Source organism: Perognathus longimembris, chromosome 7 (genome assembly GCF_023159225.1).
Source record: "Perognathus longimembris pacificus isolate PPM17 chromosome 7, ASM2315922v1, whole genome shotgun sequence".
Taxonomy (NCBI): domain Eukaryota; kingdom Metazoa; phylum Chordata; class Mammalia; order Rodentia; family Heteromyidae; genus Perognathus; species Perognathus longimembris.
The window spans coordinates 66,479,457-66,496,966 of record NC_063167.1 but is presented as its reverse complement, the minus strand read 5'-3'; the positions used below and the strand labels follow the sequence as shown (position 1 = coordinate 66,496,966).

Genomic DNA, 17,510 nt, shown 5'->3' with positions numbered 1-17,510 from the left:
GTCACTGTTATTTTTAGTTTTAAATTTTGGTGATACTAGTGTTTAACTCAGCACCTCATGCTTGTTAGGCAGGTGCTCTACCACTTCATATCCCCAACCCCCCTTTTTTTTTTGCTTTAGTTATTTTCCAAGTAAAGTCTTGAATTTTTGCTGGGGCTGGTCTCACACCACAATCCTCATTCCTACCTATAGGTTTCCCTCATAGCTGGGACCATGGATGCATGTACCATGCCTCGTTTATTGACTAAGAATCATTTCTGTCCATGCTGGCCTTGAACCATGATCTCCCCCTTCTCTGTCTTCTGAGTAGCTGAATTACAGGCATAAGCTACTGTGCCTAGTCTTAGTCACTGCTTTTGGAGTTCACTACTCTACCATTTTTATTTTATTTTTATTTTTTTTTTGGCCAGTCCTGGGCCTTGGACTCAGGGCCTGAGCACTGTCCCTGGCTTCCTTTTTGCTCAAGGCTAGCACTCTGCCACTTGAGCCACAGCGCCACTTCTGGCCGTTTTCTGTATATGTGGTGCTGGGGAATCGAACCCAGGGCCTCATGTATACGAGGCAAGCTCTCTCGCCACTAGGCCATATCCCCAGCCCCCTACTCTACCATTTTGCTCCACCTTAAGATGGTCTTCTTAATAAGGATAGTGTATCTATTGGGGAGTTTCAAGGGAAAACTCTAAGTTCACATTATCCTGGAAGCATTCATTGAGTCATCCCAACTGGGCATATATTTTTATCTTTTATTTAATAGGTAGTAGACTAACTGATTTGACCATTTAAATACTGACTCAAGATTTTACATTTTTTCTTCTCAAGACATAAAGCTGACACAGAGCTATAAAAATGAAGGAAAAAAGTTGTGAGAGCTGTATTTTACTTATCTTTAATCTTCTATGCCTTCAACCCCATTAGCAACTAAAGTTCTCAGGACTGAATGAATGCTTTCAATGAGTGATTTAAATGAAAAAAAAATTAAAACAATGGCCTAAGTATTTTAGTACACTTTTAACTATCCAGTATTATCACCAATAACCAATATTCTCCACCTTAAATAGAATTTCTAACATGTGCCTACTCAAAAACATATATACATTTACAACTTCAGAAGTAAAATATAAATGTCAGGGAATGCTGCAAATTTTATTTTTTGTATGCAGAAAAGGAAAGGGGATTGTTAATACTCTAAGTGTTTTAGGGGTAGAAAAAAGGAAATACCAAAGCATTTTCCTGTTTTTCCTTTAAAATAAACTTATTTTCCATATATTTCAAACTTACTCATTGTTTAATTCTAAAGCTTGATAGGCTGCTTTGATGCGAGCTGGAGGATTTCTTTCCCTCCATGCCTTCTGCATAACTGTAGGAAAAATATTTCAAAAAGTGGATGAGATGATGAACATAAATAATAATCTTATGCAAACTGTATGAAGAATGTGCTAGAGGAGCAAATAAAACCTTAAATAACATGTTCTTAAACATATGAAACAAGAAACTAAGTTACCAGTTTACATTAATTATATGAAAAATTTACATTAAATTTGGAATGTTTTATACAGTAAAAAAATTTATGATTTATATGAATAACAACATGTAAGGTACTTAATTAACTACATCATTATTATACATAAACATATATATAAGTGCATGTTAAAATTCAGTTTGAGTGACACATTAGATTATAATCAATATGAAATATTCCACTTCTACTTTTTACCATTATGAAGATTCTATGGAACAGTTAAAAATATACAAGAACTTAAAAACAAAGTCTTTGTCTGCTCAATGATTCACTATAGAAAGATGCGTGAATTTGTATGTTATATGAAAACTGGAAAAGAAAAATGAACTAATTCAAAATACTATACATCTCTGGAAAATGTCAGCTTTGCCTGGATTCAGTAAAAGCCTTGAGTTAGGATTTCTTTTGAATAACAGTACTAGTTTTGCTGCCATTGGCTGTACCAAAATGAGGATATCACTTTAAGTGCTAAGTTTCTTATAAGTTAAACAGACAAGTAAATAAAGTAGATCTCTAAATCTAAAGTAGATTTCTAAATCTGGCCTATTTGAAGTTTGAGAAGAAATATGGAGAACCTATGAGTGTTGATTTTGGAACAAAACCTACAACTGTTCAGAAAGAATAATGAGGAAAATGAGTTTTCCTTTGGGAATGAAATAGTCTTGGCTTAGAAAAGGAGACAATATATTCTACTGTGAAACAAAAGTAAGTTTCTCATATCAAACATGTCATCAGTTAGCTGACAGCTAGTGCTTCTTCTTAAACTTGACAAATTGATGCAAGTCAGCACTCATTTGATACTGACCAGGTAGAAAACATCATTCTGCAAAAATTCTAAAATACCAAAATGAAGTATATTTGATTTGAAATTTTTGATGAGTTTCTCTTCTATAAGCTATATAATATTTAGAAGTATATTTTAATGCCAAATCTTAACCAACATTTTATTGGATAGTCTGCTGCTATTTTAGATATATATCATATCTATATCAGATATATATCATAACCATTTTACTTTTGAAGGAATGCTTTTCTGCTATGAAAATATTATAACAATCTTTCTGTGTCTTTTGTCTATCATGTTATAGCTGACAAAATACTTCCTTTCTAGAACAATAGTTCCAGTTGGTTAAAATCTATGTATCTTTAAAAAGATTTTGGATATGTGCAACCAAACTCCTTAATATTAATTTATATTCTCAAGAGGTATGAGAGTAACAGTATTTCTACTTTCTTACCAATATATTATAGGTTGAGTGCCCCTAAAACTTATCCAAAATCTGAAATGCTCCAAAATCTAAGACATAAAACTACAAATAGAGAATTCCACACTTGGCTTCATGTGATAGATTATAGTCAAAACACAAGCACACTAAGAATATTATATAAAACTAAACTACCTTCATCTATTTATATAAGATATATATGAAGCATATGTGAATTTTGTGTTTAAATTTGGGCTATCTCTTCACAATATCTCATTTTCAAAATCAAATATTCTCAAAATTGAAAAATTCTGAACTCTAAAACACTTCTAGTTACAACCATTCCAGACAAGAAATATTTAATTTGTTATTATCAGTCTTTGCTATTTTCTTATACATCAAGGCAATCTCATTTTCATTTGTTTGTTTTAATTTTGTGATGTTATATAATCCCCTTTTAGGTACCTTTTCTTATTCTTATGTTTTCATATACTCTATCCAATCTTTCAAGACTATTCTTCACAATCAAGGCAGCCCTAAGCCTAAAAGAAAGGCGGAAATAAAGTTGAGGAAGAAAAATGAATATATTTTTTTCTAAAATAAGGCCTAGGAATAATTTAAAGCAAAATGCTGATTTAATATCCAACGTTCTAAGACCTCATGATATGCCTACAAAATAACTAACACAAGTAATTAGCAATTTGCTCAAGTTTATCTTTTAAGTTAAACAATATTCTAACAAACACAAAAGAGAACAGTAGTAATCACTAGGTCAGGGGTCACAAATATAAATGCCCATCAAATCTAAGCAGGAAACACAAAAGAACTAAAAACAACTTAACTCTCTCTGACTTCTGCAAAGTAGAAATTCAGGTCCAGTCTTTCCTATTTTCTAGCTAAAGGTGTAAATTTAGATTTTAATGTGAAATTTGATTTGTTTTCTTTTTGAGACAAGGTTATCACTCTATTGCCTAGGCTGACCCTCAACTCCTGGACCCAAGTGCATTTCCCACTCTAGCCTCCCCACTAAAGGGGACTCCGGGTATATATATATCACTTCATATATATACACCAGTTCCCCAGAATCCTGATTTTTAAATGCTAAAAATAAATAAAAAAAGTTCTAAAGGCTGGTGCTTGAGAATAAGTTTGTTCTTTAACTTAGAAAAATAAATCAGTAAAATAAGAACAAAACCTAATGAGGCTAAGCAAAATGAACTCCAAGAGATGGAAACAAGAGGATTTTATTATTGCTGTTATGTTTAATGTACTAGGTGAATTTCCTTTGGTGTACCCCCTGTGGTCACTGTATATGATTTTGGTTCACTGGGTATTGTATATATGCTTACCTGAACTAGAGAAGGAAAAGAAAAATGAGGGAGGGTGAAACAAATAGACTAGAAATGTACTCACTACCTTATTATGCACCCCCTCTGTACCCCCCTGTACATCACCTTGTCAATAAAATTTAATTTAAAAAAAGAACAAAACCTAATAATGGATGGTTATAAATCAAGGGAAATGTGTCATATCACATGTATTATATATGCAATTGCCTTTTCTTTTTTTAGTATAAAGCTGCTAATATAAAGTACTGCCTTTATAAAGTAAATGTCTGAAAGGATCAAGATGGGACAGTCCATTTCTGAATTGTCATTCAACTGATAAAAGGCTGTCCTTGAGTTCAGTCTTTGACTGGGTTATACATAGCTTTAGGTGTACATGAAACTTTTCAAGCACCAAAAAGGCATACATAGATTGAAGGGAATCGATTTGTAAAGCCTTGGCTTTATTCCACTCTTTATGGCTTTCTGCTAAAATTGATTTACCTGAAGAACATTCCTCTGATCAATCTCTTCACAAAGTAGTTTCCTTTTTCTATCTAACTACAATCTTTACATCCCCCCTCTGAGAGACATATTCCCTTCTACTCTACAAAAGATTTGCTTCCTACCCACTCTTAATTTTTCTAAGACACATTGTCCTATAGTATAAAAAAGGACAATGGAATTTTGGGTTGAAGGTAGCTTTTGTTTGCTTATTTAAGATCTCACTATGAAAGCTCAGGCAAGCCTGGGTTTCTAGATCCTCCTCACTTATAAATCCCAAGTTCTAGGGTTACAAGCCAAATCCTAGCAGTGGATGGCTAGTTTTAAATCAATGTACCATATAAGAGGGATTCCTGACTTTTAGTCAGGAACAGTGGAACTTGCCATTAAGCAATAGAGTATTCTGGCTCTTGGATGCTTCAAATCAAGGAGTGATTATAATTTTTATTAATTCCATTAGCACCCATACCTAACTACTATTAAAAATGCTTTACTCCTAATGTTGAAAATACCTTTTACAAAAAAGTAAAGGTGGGGTTGGGAATATGGCCTAGTGGCAAGAGTGCTTGCCTCATATATATGAAGCCCTGGGTTCAATTCCCCAGCACCACATATATGGGAAATGGCCAGAAGTGGTGCTGTGGCTCAAGAGGCAGAGTGCTAGCCTTGAGCAAAAAGAAGCCAGGGACAGTGCTCAGGCCCCGAGTTCAAGCCCCAGGACTGGCAAAAAAAAAAAAAAAGAGAAAAAAAAGGGTACATTAGTAAGAAAAAATAAAAGCAAGAGCCTTCTTTGGCAAAGTAATAAGCTCTAAGCAAAACTTCAACATTTGTCTTTCTACTTTAAAAGATGAATTCAGTATAGTTGGCTGTCATGGAAAAGCATGTAATGTATATTTGAAATGAGAAATGTGTCAGCATTTTGTGTCAGAAAAGAAGTATAATTTGATTGATAGTATGGACAATGAAGACACTCACCCAATTAGGTTATATGAAAGACATATTCTGAAATTTAAAGAGCTAAGTAAATATCTTCAAGGATTTGACAAAAATATAATTAAGTATATTTTACTCAATTTAAATATTACATAACATTCATATGTTTCTCCATTGCTATATAGACTTTCATGCTTTTATTTACCACTTAAAAGAAATTTAATTTCCCCTAAAAATAACAACAATAAAAAGGATAGATCACAACATTTAGATCTTCATGGTCAAATGAATTTCAAACTTCAAAATTTTATATAAAATGGCTATTGTAGAAAAGTCTGCAAGTGTGATGAAAGACTCTCAAAAGTAAAAATATTTTATAAAATTATACAAGGGTGTAGAATATATGAACATTAAGAAAAAGGATCTCTAGGCTGGGTATAGTGGTACATTCCTGTAATCCCAGCATTAGGGAAGCTGGGCATAAAGTTCTTGAATTTGAGGAAGTGTAAATGGGCCACATAGCAAGACTCCTAACAAACATAAAGCAAGCAGCAAACAAAACCAACCAACCAACCAATCAAAGGAATTTAAAAGTTTACTATTGTAAAAGAGTATTTATTTATGTAGTTTTCAATGGACAATGGTATGTCACAAATTATTCCATAGCAGAGACTAGTGTGATTGAATAGTAGATTGTATGGATCCATGCAGAGGCCCTGGGTTTGGTCTCATCATATATACACACACAGAAAAAATAGTAATTTGATTCCATAGTACATTTAAATATAAGGTACAGTATTTTAAAAGTATTGGTATTTTGCATTATGTCAAAATCATATATGTTGTAATCATTTAGTCATATAATATCAACTTAAAAATGTGTGGAAAGGGAGCTGGGAATGTAACTTAGTGGTAGAATGCTTGCCTAACATGCATGAATCCCTGGGTTTGATTCTTCAGCACCATATAAGTTGAAAAAGCTGGAAGTGGCGCTGTGGCTCAAGTGGTAGAGTGCTAGCCTTGAGCAAAAAGAAGCCAGTGACAGTGCTCAGACCCTGAGTTCAAGCCCCAGGACTGGCAAAAGGAAAAAAAAAATGTGTGGAAGGACATATGGATTTCCAAAAATATTTCAGAAGATACTCAAACAAAAATGTTTTAAGATCACCTAGCTTTAGTGGAAAGCCATAGGACTGGTCTGAAAAGACTACTGATGTTTGTAATTCTATGAGGGAGATTAGGCTTCATGTTTAGTCACCTCAGTTGTTAAAGTTCACACACAATATTAGGATTCTATTGCAAGTTATTTCCCCTACACATACTTTTTTTGTCAATATTAAGGCTTGAACTCAGGGTTCTATGCTTGCTAGGTAGGTACTCTATCATTTTAGCCATATCCCTCATTCTATACATGCTTGTTATTAATATAAACATTAAACATTTAAACAAAAGTAATTGTTTTTTCTCCTCTATTTGTAGTTGAACATTTTATGTAACCATATCACAGATCCCTGGACTTCTTGCTACTATCCACACTTAATACATTTAGTACAGAAAAGATGTATCACATATTTTAGTGCTAAGAAAATGACTTATTTAAACCCATATTAGGAGTTTTCTTCTATCAATCAATAGAAGCAGAATAGTGTAATGGTTAAAAAAAAAAACAAACACTTGAGCTTAAAACCAGTCTTACCATTAATTAGCTATTAGACTCATGGCAGTTTCTTTACTTTTAAAATGGGCTAGTGATAGTGTTTACTTCCTAAAGTGATTTTTAAAATCACCTGTAAATTTCTAGCTATTAGTGTTTAGGATATCTGTGACACCTATGCCATTCATTTATACATACTTTTAGTGTGTAAGTGTGTGTATTGGCCTGAGCTTGAACTCAGGGCTGGATGCCACCTCAAGCTTTTTTGCTCAAGGCTGGTGCTCTACCACTTGAGCCATAACTCCACCTCCAGCATTTTGCTAGTTAATGGAGATAAGAGTCTTGTAGACTTTCCTACCTGGGCTTGGCTTTGAGCCACAATCCTCAAATCTCACCTGAGTAGCTATAATTATAGGTGTGAACCACCAGTGCCTGGCTCACTCATACATACTTTTAACAAGAAAAAGAATAAATCCTATTATTTATAGTAGGACAGGCAATGTGCTATATGACAGGTATTCAAAAATGAAAAGAATACATCCCTGATCTATAAAAATCTTCCTATTCTGTTAAAGAAGACAAACATGAAAGCAATATGATAACATTAACAAATAAATTCTGTTAGTTGAATTAATAAATCAGCATTAATTCATAAGGTTTAGAGTAAGTACTGTAGTACCAGAGAACAAAGTGCTCGAATGACAGAATAGCCAAGAGAAGGCTAGTTTAGAGTTGATTTTTAATTTGGATATTCAAGTATAAAAATGGAACTCATGACTCCATGCCTTGTGTCTCGTGTCTCCTAGTTTTCTTCCAGTCCCCATGGTGTCTCACATCAGATCTCCATTGGAGTTGATCTGGTTTGTTGACACTGTTTTTCTGCTCTTTCTTTCCTCTCCTGCTCTCATGGCTCAGTTTCCTAACAGTGTTAAGTGTATTCGAGGTCTTTGTGACAAAAGACCACCTGCAGCTGCTGGATTTCCAATAAAGACCCCCAATTCAACCTCTCAAAAATAAACAAACAAACAAACAAACAAACAAATAAATAAATAAATAAATGCAACTCCTGGGTGGGGAATGTGGCTTGGCGGTACAGTGCTTGCCTAAAATGCATGAAGCCCTGGGTTCAATTCCTCAGTACCACATAAACAGAAAAAGCCAGAAGTGGCTAGCGTTTTGGCTCAAGAGGTAGAGTGCTAGTCTAGGACACACACACACACACACACACACACACACACACACACACACACACTAACTTATCAGATAAATAAGGAAAGTGAGGGCATTAATTATCAGGCCTTACGAAAACATGTCTTGAAGCCACATAATGCAGTCTCACCACTTGCTTCCTAGAGTGCAACTATATATACTAGGCAAGCCCTCTATCAATGAGCTACATCCCAGTCCTCAATACTCTCTGTGACAGAGAAAAGCTTAGAGAGAACTAAACATAGACATTTCTTTACATACATTTTTATCTTATAAGTAAACCAAAATATATTTTGTTGTTTTCTACATGCCATTCCTTACTGTTTATACTTTCTCGTTTATGTTTAGTTTTTTATGCATACTTGATCTGCTTGATCTGTAGGGCCTTTTTGATATGAAATATCTAAATAATAAAACAAGTAAAATATTTTAAAATCCTTTAGCAAAGAATACATTAGCCTAGTTTATAATCACATTTAATTCTGTCAGTAATGTAAATGCCAGATATACAGGTACACACTGATAATCTCAGAGATTCTATCTGAAAACTAACTAAAGTAAAAAAGGCTGAGGAGCTAGATGCCCATGGCTCATATCTGTAATCCTAGCTACTCAGGCTAAGATCTGAGGATTTGTGGTTCAAAGCCATGCTGAGAAAGTCTATGTGACTCTTATCTCCAATAAACTACCCTCCTCAAAAAGCTAGAAATGAAGCTGTGGCTCAAAAGAAGCTCAAGGACAGTGTCCAGTGTCTGAATTCAACTCCCACTAGCACAACAAACAAACAAACATACAAACAAATAGGCTGAGGTTATGGCTACCTTTAACACCCTAAAATCAAACCCCAGTACTATAACAATAATGATTCTCCAGCTGCTGTTGATGGTGGTGGTGGTGGTGGTGATGATGATGATGATGATGATGTAATAATTCTAAGCCAAGTGTATTATAATAACACTAAAAAGTTTTTCATAGTTATTGTATAAACCATGAACCACAAAATACATACCTGTGTCTGAAGGACGTAAAAAATCGGTATCACAGGTGAAAAATGTCTGATGATCTTGTGCTGACAAGTTCATGTCATAGTAGGTAAGTGGCTCTTTACCAGTCACCCATGTGTATCTTTACCAAAACACAAGAAAATGTTTAAATTGGGTGTAAGACGACATTTTTTTTCTATTATAAAAGACAATAAACTCCAAAAACATGACTAAAAATTCTATTTCAGCATGTTCTTAAGGCTTACTAAGTAATATCAAAAGAAATAAGCTACACAAACTACCTATGAGGTGATAATAAAATACCCAAAACAAATAGAAAAGAACAAATTATTCAATAAATAATGCTTTGAAATTTAGACTTAAAGGAATGAAACAATTTCAGGCATACACACATATACATATATACCTTATTAAAGGCTTGAATGTATTCTCAATGAATTACAATGAAATGCTAAAAGTAAAACTCGGGTGTAGTGACACATAGCTATAATCCTAGTAGCCCAGGAGGCTGAGTTCAAGGCCAGCCTGAACTATGTGTCAAGAAAATAAAATGCTATCAAAACATAAAACAAAATTTCGCAGACCTTATTAAAGTAAAAATTTAACTTTCTAATTCCTCCACCCTACAATGGATTAAGAGCAAGTTAACAAATTAACTACATTCATAAATATTAAATCTCATTAGTTTTATCCTTCTTAAAGAATTTCATCTGATCTTTTAATCATTTAAAATTATGAATATATAGTAGTTGCACAAAATAATGGATTTCTTTGTAAGTTTTATTCGTGTATGTGTGTATGTGCACATGCACACACCCTAGTATTTAGGCTTGAACTCAGGACCTGCATGCTTCCTTAGCTTTTTTGTTTTGTTTTTTTCTTTTTCTGCCAGTCCTGGTGCTTGAACTCTGGGCCTGGGTGTTGTCCCTGAGCTCCTTTAGCTCAAAGCTAATAATGGCTACCACTTGAGCCACAACCAGCTTTTTTTGTGAATAATTGGAGATAAGAATAGCAAGGACTTTCCTACTGGGCTGGATTCAAACTATGATCCGCAGATCTCAGCCTCTGAGTAGCTAGGATTACAGGCATGAGCCACTGATACCCAGCTCCCTTAGTTACTTTTAAGCAAGGCTAGCATTCTACTCCTTGAGCCATAGTTCCATCTCTGGCTTTTTGTTGGTTAGCTGGAGATAAAAGTCTCTCAGATTTGTCTATTAGGGCTGGCTTTGAACCAGGAACCTCAGATCTCAGCCTCCTAAGTAAGATTACAGGTGAAAGCCACAGGTTCCTGGCTATAATTTTACTCTTTATCTATCAAATTGATGGAAATACATTATTAAGGATGAAATAAGTATGCACACACTATTGGTATAAGTGTAAATTAGTACAGTAAACATTTGGTATACACAGGTACATGTTTCCAAGGAAACTGCCCTTTAGAGAAAAACAAAGCATGCTGAGGATGTGGAGTACAATAAAGAACTGAGGATGTTTAATTCGTTTATCTCATAATGCCACCTAATTCTGCTGAAGGCATGCTGCCTTTGAACAAATCTTTTTTTTTTCCCCCCCACTTTCTCACTTTAATGAAGTTTATTTACTTTTACCTTGCTTTGAGGCACCATGAGCTTATTTAGGCATATTTTCACAAAACTGAGGACAAAGCAAGAATGATATAAATAGAACTGGCAGTAACACAGGACTTACTGAGCTTCTTCACATCAAATGTATATGTAGGGGCTGGGTGGCCTAGTGGTAAAGTGCTCACTTCGTATACATGAAGCCCTGGGTTCGATTCCTCAGCACCACATATATAGAAAAAAGCCGGAAGTGGTGCTGTGGCTCTAGAGGTAGAGTGCTAGCCTTGAGCAAAAAGAAGCCAAGGACAGTGCTCAGGCCCTCAGTCCACACCCCAGGACTGACAACAAAGACAAAATAAATAAACAAATACATATGTAATGCACATTCAGGAATTCACAAGTTTTGTTTCTGCTATTTCTTTTGATATATATATATATATATATATATATGTATGTATGTATTATTTTATTTTTTTGCCAATCCTGGGGCTTGAACTCAGGGGCCTGAGTACTGTCCCTGGTTTGTTTTTGTGCAAGGCTAGCACTCTACCACTTGAGCCATCGTGCCATTTCCAACTTTTTCTGTTTATGTGGTGCTGAGGAATCGAACCCAGGGCTTCATGAATGCTAGGCAAGCACTCTACCACTAAGCCACATTCCTAGCCCTCTTTTGAGATATTTTTGTGTGTGTGCTCGAATTAAACTTAGGATCTCACACTCTTGCTCGACTTTTTTGCTCAAGGCTAGCTCTACTACTTGAGCCACAGCTGCATTTCTGTCTTTTTGGCTATGAATTGGCGATAAGAGTCTCTCTGACTTTCCCGCCTAGGCTGGCTTCGAATTATCCTCAGATCTCAGCCTCCTCCTGAGTAGTTATGATTACAAGTGTAATCCACCAGTGCTTGGCCTCTTTTGATATTTTATTTACTATTACTGGTATGCTTGGTAAAAACTACAGGTAATAAGTCCACAAATAAGGTATGTTTACTGTATTTATATTTCTTTTTCTAGTCATCTATTAGGTAATAGCTACTGAGAGTCTTAAAATAGTCATACCTAGCTGGGAGATGACTACATGAAATTATATACTACTGTTCCTGTTTTTATTTTTTTTAACTTCCACAATAGGAATTTTTAAAAAGAAAGCCTGGAGCAGTGGCCCATGCCTATAATCCTAGCTACTTGGAAGTTGCAAATCTGAGGATTATGGTTCAAAACCAGCCCAGGCAGGAACGCCTATGAGACTCTTTTACTAGGAGGCTGATGTGGCATGATCATGAGCTCTAGGAAATCCTAGACTATATAGTAAGATCTGATTCCTATGGCTCACGCCTATAATCCTAGCTACTCAGAAGGCTGAGGTCAGAGGATCATGGTTCAAAGCCAGCAGGAAAATCTGTGAGACTTTTATCTCCAATTAATTACCAAAAAGCCTGTGACTCAAATGGTAGAGTGCTAGCTTATCTTCCAGCCTTGATCATCAGACCTCAGCCTCCTGAGTAGCTAGTACTACAGGTGTGAACCACCAGTGCCCAGTTTATTTAAAATTTTTTTTTAATGTTTGGTGTGCATGATTATCAACTCAGTACTCTGGAGGCTAAGGCAGGAAACTCACAAGCTCAAGGCCAATCTGTGCTGTATAAGACCTGGATGGACATACACAATTTCTTTTTTTTTTTTTTGCCAGTTCTGGGGCTTGAACTCAGGGTCTGGGTACTGTCCCTGAGCTTCTTTTTTGCACAAGGCTAGTGCTCTACCATTTGAGCTACAGTACCACTTCCGGCTTTTTTCTGTTTATGTGGGACTTAAGGAATCAAACCCAGGGTTTCATGCATGCTAGGCAAGCACTCTACCACTAAGCCACATTCCCAGCCCAATTTTTATAGTACTTTGACTCAGAGACAGGTGCCATATTTACACACACACACACACACACACACACATTACCTCCTATATTCTGCTCCTCTGAAAAGGTTTAGAGGATTTCTCCATACCTTGCATTCTGAAAAACAATGAGGGAAATAAAAATATAATTTATTCATATGAATTTAAATATTTAGCCACAATTATTGTCAACCTACTATGTGCTAAGCAATGCTAGCCACAGATGTTATAAATCATAAGGCATAAATTATCCTTCTCTCAAAAAGTTTTGAATTAAATCCAGTTTTCCTTATTTCTGTCTCCATAGCATTTTACTCATAAATCAGTTACAGCATTTACTATATTGCAAGGTGGTTATCTCTTTAGTTTTCAGTTCCCCCTCAACTATGATTTCCTAAAATGATGTTATTCTTGTATTCCTGGAGCCTACCACATCATCGGAACTGACTTGTTTAGCCTAATCATATACATAATGAAAGTCAGTCATAAAAACAATGAGATGAACAGTATAACAAGTACTATAATAGAGATAAGTTCTCTTCTAAATTCTAAGATGCAAAAAAGTGGTGAATTTTTCTCTTAGGAAATTGAGGAAGGCTTACAGAGGAGGTAACATATGAGCTGACACAGAATTACTATAAAAGATGGGTAGGCCAGCTTAGGAAGCAGGAAATACCATAAAACTACATAGCATGTTTAGGTTAGCATATGGACATGGAGGAAGATAGAAAACTAAATAATGATTAAAAAATACAGAAATTAGGCTGGGGATATGGCCTAGTGGCGAGAGAGCTTGCCTCGTATACATGAGGCCCTGGGCTCGATTCCCCAGCACCACATATACAGAAAACGGCCAGAAGTGGCGCTGTGGCTCAAGTGGCGGAGTGCTAGCCTTGAGCAAAAAGGAAGCCAGGGACAGTGCTCAGGCCCTGAGTCCAAGGCCCAGGACTGGCCAAAAAAAAAAATATAATAATAAATAAATAAAAAATACAGAAATTAGGGGCTGGGGACATGGCCTAGTGGCAAGCGTGCTTGCCTTGTATACATGAAGCCCTGGGTTCGATTCCCCAGCAACACATATGTAGAAAACAGCCAGAAGTGGCTCTGTGGCTCAAGTGGCAGAGTGCTAGCCTTGAGCAAAAGGAAGCCAGGGACAGTGCTCAGGCCCTGAGTTCAAGGCCCAGGACTGGAAAAAAAAATACAGAAATTACTGGAGGACCTTATGTATCATACTGTAGAGTTTAGATATGATCCTTAGTCTATCAGAAGCCATCAAAAATGTATAAACAGAAAAAAATTAAAATAGAACTTCATAAAGCAAAAGAGCTGGGTACAATCTTCAGTAGTAAGAGTGCGTGCCTAAAGTCTGAGTCTTGCCTAAAGAGCTGGGTACAAGTATAAGTAGTAAGAGTGCTCGCCTAAAGTACAAGGCCTTGAGTTCAGTTCCCAGTACAGAGAGAGGTGGAAGGGAGGAAGGAAAAAGAGAGAAAAGAAAAATATTATTCATTTCTACATTACCTCATGATAACCCCATTTCTACTCATCCTACTCATGCTTCAGGGGTTCAAATTAAATAGTACTTACTCAGGAGCTTTGCATGACAAAATAAAAAAAAGTATTCAAGGTTTAACTCCAACATGCTTTTTCTACTAAATTAACCTAGTTCTAGTGGTTGTGTTCATTGAACAAATGAGAAATTATGGGACTCCTATGGAATTAATTCATTTGTACCATTACTGAGTTTGGGGGAGGGATGCTAGGATTGCAACCAGAACCTCAAACATGCTACTTACCACTGAGCCACACCCCCAGCCCCTATTATGGTATCATTATTACCTATAGAAAATAAAAGGAACAATAATCCAAAAATATAATATAAATTATAAATACAATACATATTTAAATTACTTTTGAAAATAATTTATTTTTATTTAAAAACTTTGCTTTCCTAATTACATATCATTATTAATATTTGCTTTTTAATACTGGATATATAATAAGGAAGCATACTGAAAATAAAAAGATTGAGTTTGGTCAATCTCAGTCTTTATTCCTACTTCAGTCTCTTGGCAGAGATGGCTAATGTCTTAGATTTCTGCTTTATCAGAAATAATACCCCCTGATTGTTTGCTGTGAATATATTGTTTGCAGTGCATGTATGCACTGAGTAAAATTTTTTTTAAATGAGAACTTTTATAGTTATTTATTTATTTATTTATTGCCAGTCCTGGCACTTGTACTCAGGGCCTGAGCACTGTCCCTGGCTTCTTTTTGCTCAAGGCTAGCACACTGCCACTTGAGCTCACAGCGCCTCTTCTGGCCTTTTTTATATATGGTGCTGAGGAACTGAACCCAGGGCTTCATGTATACAAGGCAAGCACTCTTGCCACTAGGCCATATTCCCAGCCCCGAGGGAAATATTTTAATTTCTAGTCTTCCTTATGGCTTAGCAGTGGCCATTTAACAAATGTCTGACTAGTAATAAGTTAAACTGAGGTAGTATGCAACATTTCTTTAAGTGTCCTATTGCCTGTTGAGAGGCTGGGACAAGTGAAGGAATATCCTGGCTCTCTCTCCTTCCTGCTGAATAGAATGTGGATAAGATGGCTAATACAGAGAAAGTACATTGAATCACAAGATAAAAACTGCATGGAGAAATGGCAAGCTAATAAAATAGAAGGGGTCTGTGTCTCTGATGATCAGAGTTCTCGAGCACACCAGCATGGAATAATTATATTAACAAAAAAAATAAAGTTCTTCCTGTGTTTTAGCCTGTTTAGAATGTTATAATACCGTAATGCCATAGTTGAGTGGCTTATATTTCTTAAAGTGGAGGCTTAAGGTGATGCCGAGGACTCAGTTTTGTTTTATAGATGGCATCTTCTTGGTATATTCTTACAGGGTGCAAGGGGTAAACAGTTTTCTGGAGTCATAACGTCACTAATCTCATTCATGAGGATTCTACTCTTATAATCTGATCACTTCACAAAGACCCTAAAATAATTTTACACTCTTATCAACTCCCAAAGGCCCTAAAATAATCAGATTGACAATTAGATTTCAACACACGAATGAGGTAGAAAGTACACATACAAACTATAGCACTCTGTTGTTTGGGGTTTTCTGTCATCCATAGCCAAACTCAGTCTTTACACAATTCGGAATACACATTGGAAACTGTAGTTACCTGAGAAATTCTGTCTGTTGGTTTCACCTTCTCTATTGCTGGAAGGGGCACCTGGCTCTGAAATGCTGCTTTCTGTTCCTCCCATCAGTGGTCGCAAATGGCTTATCGATACTTGCTCGATAAAAGATGTGCCATGTTTATGGAAGTACCACCACTCAAATATCTATGAAAAAGACAATATATTTTACTGGAAATTATAAGCTAAAATTAAAACATACTCTCAAGTTACTCCTTTTAGTTAAAATCTGTTGAAATTGCATCAAGAGGACAGGAGTGGGGTTAGGAAGAGTGATAGGAGGGGTGAGTTTGATTGAAATATATTGTACTCATGTGTGGAAATGTCACATTGAACTCCTCCCTGTTAAATTTAATACTTTAAATGCATTCTCTTCCCTCCTTGCTAAAAAAAAATGCTTTGTAAAAAAATTCCTTTCTTATAGTTTCATTATGAAATTTAGACATGTTTACACAAAATTTGTACTTGTAATAAAACAAAGAACAACATGTTTTATCTATACATATGTCATTACGTAAACTGTGGGTAGGACAGGAGGGGAGAATGGGGAAGAATGAAGGAAAGAGTGATATTGTTCAAGAGATATTGACTTACAGAATTGTAACCACCTGTACAATTACTTAACAATAAAAACAAAAACCATAACACTTGGCTATTTTATCTGTAGCACAATTAAGCTAGTGTTCTACCACAGCTTCACTTCTGACTTTTTTCTTTGGCCGGGGGTCGGGGTCTTATAGATAAGAGTTTCATAGATTTTTCTACCTGGACTAGCATTGATCTCATCCTCCTCCTAGGATTACAGGTGTGAGCCATCAGCGCCAGGCTGAACCTTACAGTATTTTTAATCTAGCAAATACACTGAATAAGAATTATAAGAAAGTACTTTTCAAAGCAAAAAGTAATACTTTAGTATTTTTAATATTATTAGTGGAGTTTGAGACAAGTTGATTCTAGAATTGCACTACTTAAAAATCAGGAAAGTCCATGAGACTCTTCTCTCCAATGTATTTCAATAGTTTATCACTTACAAAAAGAGGAACCAGGGGCTGGGTATATGGCCTAGTGGTAAAGTGCTCACCTCCTATACATGAAGCCCTGGGTTCGATTCCTCAGTACCACATACACAGAAAAATGTCAGAAGTGGCGCTGTGGCTTAAGTGGCAGAGTGCTAGGCTTGAGCAAAAAGAAGCCAGAGACAGTGCTCAGGCCCTGAGTTCAAGCCCTAGGACTAGCCAAAAAAAAAAAAAAAGAGGAACCAAAAGAAGTTCTTTGTATGGAATTAGTATAAATTTTAATATTGGCTGCTCCAACCTCCTCTACTTTCTATGCCTAACTTCTGCCATTTCAGTTCACACACTACTTTCTCAGGGCACTTTTCCTGATTATATAGAAAAGAATATGAAGTTTGTTATATGCTTCTACTAGAGCTTTCTCTTTGTTTGTTTTGGGTTTTGTTTTCTTTTGCCAGTCCTGGGGCTTGGGACTCAGGG

The 17,510-nt window shown here is 35.8% G+C and overlaps 1 protein-coding gene across 4 annotated transcripts in view; it reads right to left on the bottom strand.

Annotated features, from left to right (window-relative positions):
• St7l (suppression of tumorigenicity 7 like) overlaps positions 1-17,510 on the bottom strand; it is a 148,473-nt gene that overhangs the window by 124,654 nt on the left and 6,309 nt on the right. For all 4 annotated transcript variants that reach the window (XM_048351738.1, XM_048351739.1, XM_048351740.1 and 1 more), the window contains exons 3-6: positions 16,002-16,164; positions 12,878-12,932; positions 9,356-9,471; positions 1,279-1,357 (exon numbers count right to left, since the gene is read on the bottom strand). In XM_048351738.1, coding sequence (XP_048207695.1) covers positions 1,279-1,357; positions 9,356-9,471; positions 12,878-12,932; positions 16,002-16,164 — 413 coding nt within the window. The remainder of the gene's footprint in view (positions 1-1,278; positions 1,358-9,355; positions 9,472-12,877; positions 12,933-16,001; positions 16,165-17,510) is intronic.